General features: G+C 30.8%; 2 protein-coding genes across 4 annotated transcripts in view; one reads left to right on the top strand and one right to left on the bottom strand.

Moving 5' to 3' along the window:
• On the top strand, positions 1-8,977 carry LOC143049233 (uncharacterized). 2 transcript variants are annotated; one of them, XM_076222941.1, is made up of 8 exons: positions 1-77; positions 1,944-1,994; positions 2,692-2,774; positions 3,682-3,753; positions 5,019-5,331; positions 6,095-6,201; positions 7,785-7,878; positions 8,671-8,975. In XM_076222941.1, exons 1-8 carry the CDS (start codon positions 62-64, stop codon positions 8,874-8,876), a joined length of 942 nt encoding a protein of 313 aa, XP_076079056.1. In that variant the 5' UTR covers positions 1-61; the 3' UTR covers positions 8,877-8,975. The 2 variants fall into 2 exon arrangements, with proteins under 2 accessions (XP_076079056.1, XP_076079057.1); XM_076222942.1 differs by having other exon boundaries at positions 18-77; positions 2,695-2,774; positions 8,671-8,977.
• An 8,115-nt stretch (positions 8,978-17,092) lies between these two features.
• Positions 17,093-18,749, bottom strand: part of LOC143047855 (uncharacterized) — a 54,519-nt gene continuing 52,862 nt past the window's right edge. Inside the window, exons 7-8 of one of the 2 annotated variants that reach the window (XM_076221155.1) lie at positions 17,521-17,697; positions 17,093-17,406 (exon numbers count right to left, since the gene is read on the bottom strand). In XM_076221155.1, the coding sequence (XP_076077270.1) occupies positions 17,557-17,697 (141 nt within the window). In that variant the 3' untranslated portion in view covers positions 17,093-17,406; positions 17,521-17,556. The other variant, XM_076221154.1, reaches the window with a different exon arrangement.

The following is an 18,749-nucleotide window of genomic DNA, read 5'->3' as shown; positions in this document are numbered from 1 at the left end:
CCTGTCTTGAAATTCCATAGTACTTAACCTTTAGAAGATAAGAACATATCTGTGACTTGAAATGTATACGTTTAGCGGTAAGTTTTGAACTATACGTATGTCACAATAAAGGAATATAAATGGGTAAATATTATGCTGCTCAAGTTGAAATCTTAGTATATATGCTTTACCATACAATAGAAACAATAAGTTTTATATGTTTGTTTTTTTTATTATAAAACATCTACGTATTCCTTTCAGCAATGCTTTGCAATTGTACAATTATTTTTTCTCTCTCTAAGCGTGGCAAAAGTGTTAAACAATCAATATGCAGAACGGTCAATTAAAAAGACTTGTCCCTGAAACTTTATTGAGTATTCTTATATCATGTCTTTATATCTGTTTATTTGGAAGGTGTATCTAGCAAAAATTACATGTGCTGTTACTAAGCGTTAGCTGAAAGATCACTGCTTTGCACTCACTATTAAGAATTTGGTCAACTGCTCTAAGCTGATTTTGTGACGATTAAATATAACGTGTTTAATGGCAACGCCAATGAATTAAACTAATGAATTTATCCAAGGGCTTGTACAGAAAGGAGAAATAAAATTACCCCAGTCTTTTAATTTCACCTGTCGGTATATTGATGATGTACTGTCTCTTAATAATAATAGATTCAATGATCACTTACATTTAATCTATCCAAGTGAACTTGAAATAAAAGATACTACCGACACAGATAAATCTGCTTCATATTTAGACCTTTTTTTCGAAATGACTACTGATGGTAGGTTAAATTCCAAAATTTATGACAAATGCGATGATTTTAATTTTCCTATAGTAAACTTTCAATTTCAGTGTAGCAACATTCCAGCATAACCAGCATATGGAGTATATGTGTCTCAATTGATACGTTATTCTAGAGTTAGCTCAAAGTACGTTGATTTTGTTGAACGAGGAATACTGCTTTCTCAAAAGTTGCTAAGACAGGGCTATGAATCAATCAAATTAAGGTCATCATTCAAGAAATTTCACGGTCGCCATCTTGAGCTGATTTGCCATTATGACAAAAGTGTTTCAGAAATCATATCTGATATTCTTCTTCAGTCATAATAACCTTCCAACATTACCGGACTGAACAAAGAAATAACAATAGGGGTGCCGTATACGGTGCAGGAAATGATTACCCTTCCGGATAACCTGATTTCACTCGCGGTTTTTAGTGTTGTTTCTTATTTATTATTTATAACTGTTGATGTAAATGTCTTGGTTTACGAGTCTTTGTTTACTCCTTGGTTTTGATTGTTATTTTCTTATTTTTATGATAGATTGGATATTTATGTAATATATATTTGTTGTCACCTTAAAAAAACCCAGGTCCACTTCTGTTTTTAATTCATTTTTGCTATTTTCTGTTCACTTAATCATATTAAAAGAGGGATGAAAGTTACCAGAGGGACAGTCAAACTGGTTACGCCAATGCAAAAATAACAATAAAAATACAAACATACAAATAAAAGACATAACATAGAAAACTAAAGACTCAGCAACACGGACCCCCATTAAAACTGGGAGTAATCTAATGTGATATGGAATGGTATGCAGATGCTCCACATGTAGCATCCATCGTGTTCCTCATGTTATTACCAGCCCAACAAATAGTGCAAATGCTTATAATGTTAGGTAAAATGAGAATCAAAATCATAGATAAGTAGTTTTTCTCTATAACAACACAGGTTTCTGATCCACATCTGGCACCCGTCGTGTTGTTCGTGTTATTACAAACCCGGTAAAGAGAAAATTGATTTTCGTGAAAAGGGAAGGGGTTTGCATATAAATATTTGAAAAAGATTAAAAGCTTTTGATTTCTTATTTCTTTGACATAGATTATATCAGTTTTGTTTTTCCGTAGTTCATATCAACTATACTTGTATGTATAATAAGTAGTCATGATTTAATTTTAGGTATCGTATGGCTTGTTCTTATTTGGTCACTTTTTGCTCTGGAAGTTACAGGTATTTAGTTGGTAACAGTAAATATAAACAATCCAAATAGCAATTACAGCCCTTTGAATAACTTGATAAACAGTAAAACTATCTGGTCAGTTTGAACAGAGATGAGATGGAAACAAAGTATTTAGCATATAACTTAGTTTGAGCCTTAAAAGGGGGACGAAAGAGTCAAACTCATAAATCAAAAATAAACTGACAATGCAATGGCTAAAATGAAAAAGACAAACATACAAACAATTATAGTACGCATGACACAAAATAGAAAACTAAATAAGCAACACGAACCCCACCAAAAACTAGGGGTATCTCAGGTGCTCCGTAAGGGTAAGCAGATTCTGCTCCACATGTAGCACCCATTGTGTTGCTTATGTGATAACAAATCCGTCAATAGTCTAATTCGGGAGGTCACGTTCATAAAAGGGAAGGTGATTGCAGTTAAAACGTAAACAACATATCAGATATCATTTGAGAAACGGTTATTCCATAACGGTCAACCAACTCGTGATGGCGTCCGTAAAACTTACGAAGGGATGATTTCAACTTCTTGGTGTAATAGCTTCCTTGTGATGATCACTCAGTTTTATTTACAAAAAAACATGCTGACATTCATTTAATTTTGAATAACAATCATTGCAAACACTTTATCTTACATGCACATGAAGACAACGAAATATAGCAAATAACAATTATGTCTACACAACAGGTTTACGATGCTTTCGTTGTGAGGATTTACGGGACGCTTCTCTTTGCACTGTAGTAGATGTTTGTCGTAATGCTGACCAGGTATGAATGCAATGCAATAGTCTGTTACCTTCATATAAAAACCTTATTCTTCTTATCTAAAAACCTGGATCATGTTTTGATCTGCCATTCGATACCAAGGACGTACAGTTGTAAATATTTAGTGTGCAAAAGAAATTAAAATCGAATTCCTAAAAGCATGCACCTAATTCGACAAATGTTTGTTAACAATGATTTTAAATGAGGGGAAAATACTGATGCATACTACTATTTATTAAACACTTCATTGAACTAACCTTGTGTAGATAGGCTTTTCTCAGTAGCCAAGTGTGTATACTTGAACATTTGAAGAGATATGTTAATAAAAAAAGACATCACAAAACTACTGCACCCCAGGGCAGATCAATAAGGGCAAGTTTTTGAAAAAACTGACAGACAAAATCTGCCCAAGATAGTTGGAATCTTATTTGTTTTGATAAATTTATGTCATGAGAATTATCTCATAGTCCTGTCGATCTGAGGCACTGACAATTTTGCCTTGGAGGCTTTCATCCTACATGCAACTTTATCGATCCAGTGATGACAATAGAAAATTAAAAAGTTTTATGAATATATACTTTTATGTAAACCTCTATAAATTCATAAACAGTGTTAACGAAAAGGTCTATTTATAATAGCAATTAAGTAATACTTCTCTGTTAAGGTTTTCATCAAATGCACCTTTTTTCAAGTTCCACTGCAACGAGCATATAAGAGAGAATTTCAGAACCTTGAATTCATGCCACTCATAAAAAATAGCAATTCATTCAAAACGTACACGCAATATACACAAGGTTCCAATAATCAATACATCGAGGATACCTAATAAAGTTTATTTATAATACGATGTATTCCAATAATGTTTTTCAAGCTTTAGCAAAATTTAAATATAATATATTCTATTACATAGGTGTGTGTAACAGTGAAAGATTTAAATGATAATTACCAGATATCATACAGGCTAGGATGTGTGAAAAAGGAAGTAAGTGTTATGATTAGTAACCTCAGCGTTGTTTGTTTCGTGAATAAGTGTAACGCTGTTAATGTCGTTGATAAATTCGACGCGTTGTTTCTACTAGAAGTCATTTTTGAAATTTTTAATTCATAGTTAATATCATAATTTCAAGATTATTTACCTTTATCATATCGGCTCTTTTTTCATTCCAAGACTCCTATATCATCATGATATCCTATAACAAATATTCTATTGTAGGAACTTTGAATGTTTAAGTTTCACAACTTTTGGGCAGAACAATTTTAAAGAAAAAAATAAAATCGAAGTACTTTACCTCTTAGGAGTTTGTTTGACGAAGATCAATGAACAATCTCATTTTTGTGTCTGTATTTGTATTTTGTAATTGTTTTATGTAGCACACATTCAACAATTATGCTTTCGATTTAAACAATGTACGACTATGTGCATACAAATTTTTAATGAGACGAATTGGTATTTTATTTCGTGCATTCAATACTCACTTAAAGTTGAACGATGATGGGTCGTATTGGGTTTTCTGGAATATTGGTTATTAATTTTATGAATTAATGCATTTTACATTTTACCAATGTTCAAATATCAACAAATCAGTTATACAAATAAAAACTGATTGGCTTTCGTACAATCGATAAGGTTAGGGTGCAACGACAGGATAAACAGATATCAATGATATTATAAAGGGTACAATGTAAGAGGCTACTTCTATGCAAAACTTCTCCCACTATGAAAATCTGCACTCAATCAAAATATTACAATCAATCTGGAATAGGGCGCAACCGATCAGACGGCTTTACAAGTGTATTAAGAACTACGTCTTCTTAGCATGATGCTAATGAGTTGAGACACAAACACATCGTAGCTATATATAGTAGTTAATAAATTCGTGATAGTAACAAATTTTTCAAATTCCTGTCCGATATGTAACTGTGTATAAATTTAAACAGTCCAAATAAACGAACGTCTCATCATCAATTATTTTAAGAACTCTTTCACACTCATAAAACCTGCATACGCCCGCACTTATTTTTACTCAAAATCAGACAAAACGTGACTATTTACATATATTTATACATCATAAATATCGAAAACATGTATTTTGTCAAGAACCTTTATTTCTAGTTATACCACAACCACAAGTAGAGTACACAAGAATAGAGATGGTATATTTCAATAATATATCTACAATAACCATTCAAGATTTCGAAAACTAAAACAAACTTTGATTGACCACATTTCGGAATGTTTTATTTTAGGTGTGTGATGGACCACTGATGTCGGTATTCAAACACTCGTGTTGTACAAGCGATTACTGCAATGCTTACAATCTTGACGATACAACCACATCAAAACAAATATCATCATCCACTGTCCAAAGTATGTTAACAAAAGAAGGAACAGCAACAATTACTACATCAGAGGCAAAAACTAATGGAACAGAAGTAATAACTATAAGGACAGAAGCAACAACTATTGGGAGAGAAACAACAACTTTTAGGACAGAAGCAACAACTAACAGGACAGAGGCAACAACAACTGCAAATAATTTCCCACATCAAATAACTTCACGTAAGCAGCGATTTAATAATCCTCTGCATAGAAATGACTTATATCAACTACTTTTGATCACTTCATGCCCTATGTCGAGTTTCTATTGTCGGTCATTTAGCACATATCAGAAACGTTAAATACAACTTAAGCATCACTTTTAGTACATTTCTTTACTGTAAATGTTGAATATTGTTTTTATCAAAGTTAATTCTGTCATAATAAACTCAATTTATTTCCGAATTAGCTATACAGATGTGCATTGGTTATAAGTATTTTCTAAAAAAAAAATGAAAGAAAAATCCAAAAATGGGAAAGTTGATAAAAACTGAACTTTGAACCGAAAATGATTAGAAAATAACTATCCCATACCAGACTTGGCACTGGCATTTTCCGAAGAAAATTTTGTTTTAAAACTAGTGTTTTATTTATACCTAGATGGAAATTTTGAATCTCTAGATAGCTAAGTAATTGAAATTTATGTTATATATTGGTAACGAAAACCATTTTGCAAGCAATCCATGTCCTCATTTTATTTTTAGAGTAAAAGAAAAGAAAGCAAAACAAGAATCGTGTGTTACATGGATACATCAACAAAGGGTTTAAGGAAAACGATTATCATCGAATATACGATGGCATACAGAAATAAATGGACTAGTTGGTAGATGCTTTGGTTTAATGATGACCCTGAAATTTCCCATATTTCTTTAGTATTTTCTTTACAATTTGTTTGTAATTCCATTTTGGTGCAAATCATTAATTTATTAGCTTTTTTTCTTCTTAGAGACATTTAATTGTAGTGGACATTCATTCTACCAGTGGCACGGGCAGTGTTATTACATAACGACTCATAGCACACCCTGGGGAGTTAACCGGAATGGCCACCATAAGGTAAATTCCATTTATATTCATGTATCTAATCGTTTTAGTCCTATGATTTAATTTAATTCTAAAATAGAATGCATAGACATAATAGTTTTTCATATTGATTACACTTTTAAGGCGAAGAAGCATATTGCATACAGCTTATACTAAATGTCCTGGTATAAAAACACTACCCTGAACATGTTTAGAAATAGCGGATGCATTTATATTGTATTAATCATAAAAAAACATATAATACACACTTTATAAATTTGATGCGTTTGAAGCGCTCTTCTTAGTTTACACTCAAAGCCAAATATGTTCAAGCAAAAAATGTACTGAAACACACGAGGAGTTTAATGATATTCTAAAGCTAGTAGTTTACAGCTTAAGTATGTACGTACATGTAGGTCAGGTTTTGGAATTTGTGTTACATGTTCGGACTCCTTGGTGTTTACCCCATCAATACAAGGTAAATATTTTGCTTAATAACACCCGTTTATTTTTTCAAAGTAGACTTAAAAGCTCATAAAGGTCATTTAGCAACATTTAAGCAGATTCTTGATTTTCTGTCTTTAGATTTGAGATTCAAATAATACCAATGCAAATGCAAGATAAAAGTCCGAGTCAGCCTTTTCCCGCCATATTTTAAAACTGAAATACCTCAACAAGGAGCTCCATAACCTATTAATATTTTAAACTTATTTTGTTCCTTAACTGAACCTCTTTCAACTTGTGTTATCAATTTAATTTTTTTAATTTTTAAAATTTCATCAAAGTACATCATTAAGTATTTAGCAGTACAAATATAACAGCCTTCTTTGTGTCTGCTGATTTTGGTCGTTGGACGAACATTTCAATTTTCATTTACCAAAGTCTTCTTTAATTCAAATTTATTGTTAAGACAATAGCAAAAGTTAAAGTAAGTAAATAATACATTTGAGCAGACAAACAAAAATAAACGAAACAATAAAAGTTAACCATGGGTTTAATGTAGTAAAAAGTAAAAACACAAAAATACTGAACTCCGAGGAAAATTCAAAAAGGAAAATCAAAAATCAAAAGGCAAAATCAAAAGTCCAAGCACATCAAACGAATGGATAACAACTGTCATATTCAAATTCAAACTTCTTGCATTTAGTGCAAAACTGTAAACAGTGTTAACGCTTCTTCATTTGGAAATATTATGTAAATTTGTGTTAAATATCTTTTGGGGTAAGGTCTTGAATCTTTTTTCTGAACTATGTAGTTTTTTTTAGATTAATATCAATAGATATATGGTTTCTTTTTCTATCTTGCTCATAATCTTCTCTTAAAAGATATCAGAATTTATGTTTTACGAAAATTATCGTATTCAGATCATTTTGACTTGTACATATATAAATGAATTCAGATAATAATGTTTTTTGTTCCAGTTGAAGGAGCTTTTGTTTTGTCTTCTCATTTGCACTGTAAACTAAAAACATTTATAATATAACAGTATCCTTTTATTGTAAACAAAATTCAGACAATTCTAACAGGCTTCAATAATTGGACAATTGATGTGCCCGTTATATGGGCATTTGTCATCTCTTCTGATTTGTACTGTAAACCCAAAATACGTATTACAGGATCCTTGCATTGGACACAAAATGCATATGGTAGTCATTGACAGCGACGAGGAGCATAACGCAATAGTAAACTTCGTCCGGCGTATATTCCATTGTAAGATTATATTTAATACAAACACAAAGGTTATCGGGTATCTTTCTATACCACAAAATCAGTACACGTAGTAAATATTGCCAAGTTAAAAAGAACATACTTGAAAGTAGTACATATTTAATACAAAAGGAAGAATAGTTCTTGGAAAGTTATGTTTCAAATGAAACTTTGTCCTCAGTCATTATACTTCTTTCATGTCAAAATATCCTTGCATCGACTTCATACAAATGCTACATTTGTGTAATATAATAGAAAGTGAAATGGATTTCATAACGCATGCATATACAATTGAAATTATTTCAATGGTTGGCAATTCATATAAGTCTTTAAAAGCATATGAATCCCGTATTTTTTTTTCTTATTTTTTATTTTAATCTAGTCTGTATATCCAGAATAGATTTACTGGTTTTGAACATCGGTAATAACTGAGTATTAAATGACTCTTATTTTATCAAAAGACTGTATTCCTTAATAAAATAAAGGTGTTAAGATTAAAAAAGAGACATAATGAAAATGTCTTATACATGTTTGATTAATATACAAAAATTACAAAACGCGACTCCAGCGTACAAAACTAAAAGCCTGGCATCTTCGATCAGTTTTGTTTAAATAGACACCTTGTTGTAAATACAAAAACAAAAACTGTATATCACTGTTTTAGTAATTATATTACATATATCGAAACGTAAAATAATACACCAAAAACTAGCTCACATAATTTTTTACACGTTGCATGACACGAGACATTAGTATAAGATACGTGTATTTATATCAATGTTTATTTTCATTTAGATGAAGGACAGGTCTGGTTAGGAGCGTCATTTAGTTGGGATCACAATAAACGCTGGCACTGGATGAATAGTGTTGGAATAAGTGCACATGACAGTCATTGGCAATCCCAGGGTGAAGAACGTCAACATCAATGCTTGGCTCTGAGCGGTAGCAAATGGGCCAGCAGCAGTTGCTCACATCACCACAAACACTTGTGCGAACAATAATTGGCATTATTAAAATTTTGTTTATTTAGAAAAAATAATATTCCTACTGGACTGAGAAAAATAAAAAATTTAGCCCACGACTAATTTAGTGAAAACACCAAAAAAAATACGTAAAAGAAAGCGAAATGTTATTTTCAAACCAGATTATCATTTTTTCATAATCAAGAATAATATGAACAAAGATTGGATTTTACTGATATGTGAAAATTGGTTCTTCTTTTTACCATTGATCTATTATCTCATATATATGCTCAATGTTTGAATCACGAGCAAGTCTGATAACAATTGTTTCATTAAAAAGTCCATAATCAGCAAATTAAAACTACCATATTTTAAAAAATTGTAAATTTTTGGGTTAATTTTGAGATAAAAAATTAATCAATTGTACAAAAATAAGGTTACAACTTAGACAGGATGGTATCTTCGATTCTTATCTATCCCGTCATTGTGTTATTGTGCTATGGTTAATTCTTGTATTCTGGTCTATTATTTATACTAATGTGCTTTGTATGCCTTTTTGAGTGACTTTGTAACATGTTTCTTTTGTTTCTATTTGATTAAGATTATAACTCAATGCTGACTGTTGTACTTAAATTTTTGACATTTTACCAATTTAGTCTGATAAATTTGTTCACACATCGTTTTCAATGTGATGGAATTTTATTGGACTGTCATACAGGTGAGCGGTTTCGCTAGCTATAAAACCAGGTTAAATACACCGTTTTCTACATAAGAAAATGCCTGAATTCTCTTAAGAATATGACAGTTGTTATTCATTCGTTTGATGTGTTTTAGCTTATGATTTTTCCATTCAATTAGAGACTTTCCGTTTTGAATATTTCCTCGGGATTTGGTATTTTTGTGAATTTACTTTTTGAACCATAAAGCTCCTTTTGGAAGTTTTAAAGTCCTATACTGTAGATTCATTTTTTTCGTGAATACCAATTTCCGTGGTGTGAGGAAAACTTGCATACCAGTAATATTTGTTGGACATTAAAATTCATGGTTCCCCTCTGTTTCAATATCACTCATCAAATAAAACCTGTATCTCTGAGTTAATAGATCTTTTTAAAATACCAAGTTAGACATCGAAAAAAAGTCCTCTATTTCAATTGTTCAGTTGCGTTCTTTTCAATTACCAGAACACACCCACGGATCTGTGACTGAATAAAAGTTCCTTCGCCTTATTTTAGTCTGGATTTTTAGTATACCATGTTGATTATATTAAGATACCCTGTTTTCCTTGGTTTCAAATCTCTCCGTTTCACTGTTCAACCAGTCCGTATTCTTACTTCGATATTTACTTACCAGTTTCCCGTTCGTTGCCATGACATTAATGGACCATATCCCTTATTTACCTGTTTGGTTTCTAACTTTTTTTATCTGAGCGTCATGGGTCTTATCTAGACGAAACGCGCATCTGGCGTAACAAATTATAAGCCTTTGATAACTATTTACACTACAAGGTCGATGCCACTCCCCGAGGGTATCACCAGCCCAGTAGTCAGCACTTTGGCGTTGACATAAGTATCAATTATATGGTCATCTTTATAAATTTACTGTTTGCATAAGTATAAATTATTCTAAAAACTTAAGATTTTCTTATCCCAAGCACAGATTACCTTCGGCGTATTTACCACCATTTTTGTTTGTATTTTGGGTCTTCAGTGCTCTTACTTTTTACTTGTTTGTTGTTTGGCTTTCTAACGTTTGTGATCTGAGCATCACTGATGAGTCTTGAGGAGACAAAACACTTGTCTGGCGTAATAAATTATAAGCCTGGTACCTTTGATTTATAGCTATTATATTGATTTTTGCATTTTATTTTTATTCTGAGGATGAGTAAATCAGGCAAGTGTGTGATCTTATGTTTTACATGTTTTATTGCATTGTAATTATTGTTTTGGGGAAGGTCATTTTTCTGGTAGTAAGTCTTGTCCTGGACAGGCTTGGAAACATGTTCAAGGAATTGCTCATATCAAATCTGTAGTGATATACAATGTTTTGATTGTACTCTTTTACACCATAACCCATTTTGGCACATCCTAATAAAGGACGAAGTTACAGAACATACATCATACAGAACAAGGAAACTTCAGGTGACATTTACTTCGATATTGGTATCGGATTCTTCCTAGATCTTTTAAATTATTGTAATATTAATTTGACGGAAAACAAAAGGGCCTGGAATGGTGTCATTTTTAATCAACACCATTGTTCGATATTAATATTATACAAAGTTGAATTGTTTGTTTGTCATTTTTGTCCTCATGCAGGCTAACAATTTAGACCTTATTATTTTAGGTTTCTTGATACATGTTGAGCACATGCGCAAACAATCTCCAACTGACGTCAAGCAAAAGTAGCTGGATACATTTAAATTAGCTCAAATTATTGTCATGCAAGTCAATAATGTATCACTCATTTTTGTAGCTTATTTTGATAAAATTTATCACAACTACATAGGCTTAAACCAGATGAGTAAATGTTAGGTAAACTTTTGTAAACTGTGAATGTCCCGTTGTAGATTAATCTATAAACCATTTAGTTGAACAAATACTCTGTTTTTATGCATATATGCATAGATGGTTACGGGATTAAAACAAATAATACTCAACTATGAAGGGCAATTATTTTAATCCAACTATTTCACAAAAACAACTTGTAAAACATTATGTAAACATCAACAATTAAACCACTCACTACTGTATATTGCACATATGTTACAAAATAAAACAATAAAGGCATAGACTGATGAAGATCAAAAGATCATAAACTTTTAAATATATCTTACATAATATATAACATGTACGTTAATATAGATTAACATTCAAATAGAGTTAATTCCCTTTTGCCATGTTGTGTAAAGCTTGTCTTATTCAACCCATATGAAATACTTTGTTGAAATATGCACTAAAGGGATCCATTTCAATAGGACAAAAAAAAAACATGTTTAGTGTGAACAAAATCTGCAGTGATCTAAACGTGTTATGCTTAGAAAGTTTTCCCTTTAATAACTAAGAACAATATATAAACATAGATTAGTACCAGTAATAGCATAGAAGGTTGCAAAATATTCCTTGTAACACAACATAAATTGTAGAAGATAAGATACTGACATTCTTTATCATTTATGTCTGTACCAGAATATCTCCTTTTTTCGATATCAAACACATTGCAAACAAATTTCACATATTGCTCATTCCTGAAGGACATTCATTTCTGAAGAAAATCAATGTTGAAAATACCAGAAAAAGGATACCTGAAATGATTATTGATGTCTTATTATGACAAAAATATCAAACTGTCCAGATTGCACATTCTAAACAATATAACTAAAATTATATACACTATCAAAATCTAGTAAAATGGAAAGAAATGGCAGAAGATACTATCTTGTATATTGAATATGAACACTTGTATCACAAAGACATAAGAAAAGATTTCTGGCTGAAAATATTCCTTAAACATGGTTTATTTCATTTGAAAAAAATTACATGAGATCTATTTTAACTTAGTCATTAGAACCATTTAAATTTTCAGTTCAAGCTCCCTCTATCTATATATTTATATATTAATCACATATTTGTGACAAAAACATTAGTTTTTGAATTTGCAATAATCACAGATTTGCACTATTCATACTTCAGCCTTGAGCAAGTAACTGGGTATTGTGCCTTGTTATGATGCAATGCTTTTTAAACAACAAAGAAAATGAAAGTGGATCGAAATGAAAGTTAAATCTATAATACTTTTAAATGAGGTCCAATTTGTTAGCATTCATGCAGTAAAAACGACAAATCAAAGAATTCAACTTTATATAAAGCTAATATAGGACAATGGTGTTGATTAAAAATTACACCACTCTCGACCTTTTTGTTTTGAACATAATTAATATTGCCAATAATTAACAAGTTCCAGGTTGAATCTGATTCTGATACCAATAGTGTTTTTCACATGTTACCTATTACCTTATCTGTATGTTCCGCATCTGACAGGCGCACCACCAGTGTATTTAAGATTTGCTATTTACACGGGTCATAATCAAAGGGTTGACACTACTAAATCATTGTCACATTGTTTCCTATTGTAATATTTTAATCAGTATGGCTTTATAAGATGACAATACGCGTACTTAAAATATAGACTTAAAATAAGGTGTATAGGTAGTTTCCAATTTGTTAGCCAGCATGACTTAAAGAATCAAAGAATTCAACTTTATAAACTTATATAGGACAATGCTGTAAGTTAAAAAATACTCCATTCCAGGCCATTTTGTTTTCAAAATAATTAATATTACTAATAATTGATTAGTTTCAGGTCAACAGTTCAAACAGAAAGAGTTTGAAAGCAGAGAAAATTTTGTATCTTATAAACAGCATGACTTTATAAGGTAACAATACCAATACTGAAAATCCAGTCTAAAATAAGGCTTACACATACAAATACTTTAATTCAGTAATGAACCTGCATTATCACAGGTGAGTTCTTGTTTGTTATAAGAATAAAAGATCTAGAAATATGGAGTTTTTGTCATTCTCACACAAAATGAAAATACATCTAGGAAACAACATAAACATGTGTCTTTGAAACATTGCAAGCTCTAAGTCCCCAAGATAAACCAGATGCTCCGCAGGGCACAGCTTTATAGGACTGCAGAGGTGGAACCCTAAACAGTTGGGGCAAGTATGGACACAACATTCAAGCATGATACAGCTCTGAATTTGGATTGCGATTAAATAGTTGACACAACATAGGTTTCTGACACAGAATGAATGTGGTCGAAGAACTTAAACTTAGAAACTTAAAAATGTTAAATTGGACATTTACCTATGATGGTCCAATATCCAACATCTAAATACATGGTTAGATTCAGCATATCATAGAACCCCAAGAATTCAATTTTTGATGAAATCAAATAATGTTCAATTTTAGACCCTTTAGACCTTAATGTGGACCAATTTGATAACCGGGCCCAAATATTAAAAATCTAAATACATGGGTAGATTTAGCATATTGAAGAATCCCATATATTCATTTTTTGACCATTTGGACCTTAATGTAGACCAATTTGAAAACGGGACAATACTGTGCAATTGAATATTTCTTGCTATTGCGCAATACTTTGCAATTGAAAATTTCTTGCTATTGCCCAGTATTGTGCAATTAGATATTTCTTGCTATTGCGCAATACTGTGCAATTAAAGATTTCTTGCTATTGCACAATACTGTGCAATTGAAGATTTCTTGCTATTGCGGAATACTGTGCAATTGAAAGTTTCTTGCTATTGCAGAATACTGTGTAATTGAAAATTCCTTGCTATTGCACAACACTTAATATAATAATTTTGGACCGCAAATTGGACCAATTTGAAAACTGGGCCCATTATCAAAAATCTAAGTACATGTTTAGATTCAGCATATCAAAGAACCTCAAGAATTTAATTTTTGTTAAAATGAAGCTAATTTTAATTTTGGACCCTTTGAACCTTAATGTTGACCAATTTGAAAACAGGTCCAATTAAGAATCTGAATACACGGTTAGATTTAGCATATCAAAGAACCCCAATAATTCATTTTTTTATGAAATCAAACAAAGTTTAATTTTGGACCCTTTTGGCCCCTAATTCATTGGGACCAAAACTCCCAAAATCAATCCAAACTTTCCTTTTGTGGTCATAAACCACATTGTGTTAAAATTTCATACATTTCTATTTACTTATACTAAAGTTATTGTGCAAAAAGCAAGAAAAATGCTTATTTGGGACCTTTTTGGACCCTTATTCCTTGACTGTTAGGACAAAAACTCCCAAAATAGCTCCCAACAATCCTTTTGTGGTCATAAACCTTATGTTAAAATTTCATAGATTTCTATTTACTTTTAATAAAGTTAGAGGGCGAAAACAAAATGTCTTCGGACGATGACAATGCCAACGTGATACCAATATACGTCCAAAAAATTTTGCGGTCGTATAAAAAAAAACATATGTGGAAAAACATTACATAGAATATCAAAGATCTAAATTCCACACTAAAATTTCTACAGACTGAGACAAACCATCATTGAAATATGACTAAATACATGAACTGATGAGGCTTCAGAATTGACATGACACACCTTTTCCTGACTTGACACAGACATCCCTGCTTGTGATTTGACACAAACACACTTGTTTTTGACTTTACACAGACACGCTTGCTTGTGATATGACACAGACATGCTTGCTTGTGATATGACAATTATTACAAAAATTTGGAAAACTACAAAAAAAAAAAAAATTGTTCATTCAAAATTCAAATTTAGAAAATACAAATGTCACATACATTCATAGTTGCAGTGGTGAGACTAATATAATTAAAGGGAGACAAATCCATTTAAAAGTATTACAAGGTTCTGCAGTTGTCTCCCTTTCCTAACAATGTTTTGACAGCAACACAATGAATATAAATACAAATATTTGGCCCTGAATGTTTATTCTATTGCACTTGACCCAATAATATGACATAATGAATAAAAAATAACATACTGTTTCAACATACGATTTACAGCTAATCACAATCTAATTCATCCTATTTGTACATGTATATATAATATATTATCCAAACATCAAATAATTAAAACTTTAATGTTTTCGCAACATCATTTAGTTTAGCTACACAAAAATAAGAATTTAAAATCAAATCTTTATCAGTTGTCCATTTTTTTTATTGATTGATGCATGCTTAATGTCCAAGAATTCCATTTTGACCATTGGTAATATGTTCATTGCATAAGGGAACACAAGGAGGAAGATAGGAACTTCTAAGTACTAGATTACACTGTAAATACAGCTCTTTTACAAGCCATGCCTCTTTTGTGGAGATATAAAGTAATCATAGATATTTTATTTTATTAACCTTCTGGTTCTCAGATATAATTTTTATCATCTTATAACAACACAACTTAGGAATTTTACAAGCTTATGCACATGAAAAACTGCCGAATTGAAGTCGAGGAAGAAGAAGGGTAGTATAGAATTTTATTATAAGTTTAATATCTTAGAAATTCCAGACATATACATGTTGAAATGTGCCACAAGGCCTATATTTTGACCTTTGAAAATATGAACACTCCATTCTAGGATGTGATTTTTTATGTAAACTCATATTATAAGTGGCACAGTTTTAGTCGTAAAAGAGTTCCTATGGGAAATTGTATTGTGTAGTTTACAGAAGTTCATCCTATAGATTTCAGTTATGTTATTTATTACTTGTTCTTGTCACTTTATCATTTTCTTTAATTGAACAAATTCTTTCAAAGCAGTTCGGGTGAGTTTCCTATTATGAAATTTTGAATATTGTTTAAAATTGCTTTTTCTTTGTAAAAAAATTGAACTACTATATAAATCAAAAAGAACAATACCTCTTTTACTTGATGTTTGTAGATTAGAATGGAATACAATTCCACTTGTCATCAAAAACAGAAAAACAATTATCTTTACTATAGATTTTAATCTTGCAAAGAAAAATAATCAGGATTGTTGATGAAAATTTCATGAAAGAGTTGAATTTAATCCTGGAAATTAATGGAAATCTGCATTACAATTAAATCTTAATACCATCATCAATTTTCTGTTTAATTATAAAGATTTGTTTCAACACCATTTTCTCTTTTGATTTTCAAACAACAAATATATTCAATTTCCATTTCAATTAAGATACAAATTGAATATGGAAATATATACTGAACCACAAAAGAAATCTTCTGAATATGTAATTCATAAACCAAATGTTTATATCTTCAAAACTCATTATAGAATTGGTAAATATTTTGACGTACTTTTTTTGCCTGCAAGTAAATATTATTTTGTTAATTTAAAGAAATTCTTTTCAACTTTAATTTTTGCAAAAACTGCATTTTATTCTAAAAAAAACCCAAAAAACCTGAAAAATGATTGCTCTTCTGTCCAATATCGTGTATATCCAAACCTAATTGATCTGCATCTTTTCTCGAAAGCTGACAGAAGGCATATTTGCTAAAAAAAAACAAAAACAACAACAGTATCACCTTGTAGTGAATATATTGCATAAAAAGTTCTGAATCTTCTTTCATTAAGTGGCCTGAAAATTCATTCATAAAACCGATAGAAGGCATATATTATGATTTAGTCAAAATGTTTAAAAAATTCTTTTATAAAACCAGTAAAGACATATATTATGATTTAGCTGAAATGTTTGAAAATTCTTTTATAAAACCAGTAAAGACATATATTATGATTTAGCCGAAATGTTTGAAAATTCATTCATAAAACTGGTAGAAGGTATATATATATTAAGATTTAGCCTAAATGTTTGAAAATTCTTTTATAAAAACATGAAGATGCTAACAGAACACGTGGAATGCAGATATTATGATTTAGCCTAAAATGACTAGAAAATTCATTCTAAAAATTTTTGACAATTTTTTTTGTGAACATGGAGGGATGATAACAGTATACATATTATAATTTTACCATAAGAATTTTCAGAAAGTTCTTTCAGAAAAAGAGCTGAATACAACAAATGAAAATGATATAATTCAGCCTAAAACATCCTGATCATCCTTTTAAAAAACTGTTGGGATACAAACTCACAGACTTTGCCTATAATGTTCTGAATCTACACTCAGTAAACAGGCAGGATGCATATAAATAAAATAAGCCTAAAATGTTCTAAATCTTCTTTCTGCAAGTGGGGACGATGCATATTCTAGTATTTGCATTTGATCTCTCATCTCTGATGACTGCTGTCGTCTGTACATAGGACGATTGATGTGGGATGTACCATCAGTTCTAAAAGAATCCTGGAAAAAAAATATTTTAATCATCAATTAAAAATAATTCTGATGCATTTTAATTATTTCATCAATAGTTAGTTAAAATTCTGTCCTGTGTATTACCCGATATTTGTTTGAATCAGAGTAACTGAGTGTTACAAAGGGCCTGGTGTACATTAATTCATCTAAGAAAAATATAGATATATATGTTATTATATAAAAATTCCATTACCATCTAATATATGCAAATTAAAAGAAATAGATGGAGAATGTGTCCCCATGAACATAAATGATGCCCCACTTGCATACAACATTATAAAGGGACCCTTCCAAAATTTGTAATTGATCTGAGTTTTATGGTAATAAGTCTTGTGTATGGGTTTCATAATGTTTGTTTGGGGCAAACTCAAGTTACAGAACTAAAAATTTTGAATTATTTTCCATTTATAAGGGTGCATAACTCTTGAACTGTTAAAGCAACACTACCAAAATTCAATCACGATCTGTATGTGGTAATAAGCATTGTGTACAAGTTTTATAACATTTGGTTGATGCAAACTAAAGTTAGAGAATGGAAACTAAAAAATTAGCAATTTTTCAATTTATAAAGGGACATAACTCTAGAAAAACTAAAGTGACCCCACCAAAATTCTGAATTTATCTGTGTTTTGTGGTAATAAGCATTATATATATATATATATATATATATGTATAAGTTTCCTAACATTTTGTTGAGGCAAATTTAATTAATCATTAATGGAAGGAAAACAAAATCTTTTGTAATTTTTCCATTTATAAAGGAGCAATTACTCTAGCGTAGTTAAAGTGACACCAACAAAATGCATACTTGATCTGTGTGCTGTGGTAATAAGCAATGCGTATAATTTTTATAACATTTGGTTGAGGCAAACTCAAGTTAGAGAATGGAAATCAATTTCAAGACGTACGGACGACACATACATACGTACAGCGTACAAAGATAAAACTGTAAGATCGATAAATGTAATAAAAGCATAAAAATGAACATATTTTTTCTGTTAATTTTTTTTCGACTGAGTTAATACTTTCAAAAGTATGAT

Source organism: Mytilus galloprovincialis, chromosome 10 (assembly GCF_965363235.1).
Source record: "Mytilus galloprovincialis chromosome 10, xbMytGall1.hap1.1, whole genome shotgun sequence".
NCBI lineage: Eukaryota > Metazoa > Mollusca > Bivalvia > Mytilida > Mytilidae > Mytilus > Mytilus galloprovincialis.
This window is presented reverse-complemented; position numbering and strand designations above follow the sequence as displayed.

Bases quoted from the DNA above. Each gene is read 5' to 3' on its own strand.
- LOC143049233 (XM_076222941.1), top strand. The intron at 3,754-5,018 runs GTAAGTGTTATG...GTTTTATTTTAG, and splicing joins TAGGATGTGTGAAAAAGGAA to GTGTGTGATGGACCACTGAT. The intron at 7,879-8,670 runs GTAAGATTATAT...ATTTTCATTTAG, and splicing joins CGTCCGGCGTATATTCCATT to ATGAAGGACAGGTCTGGTTA.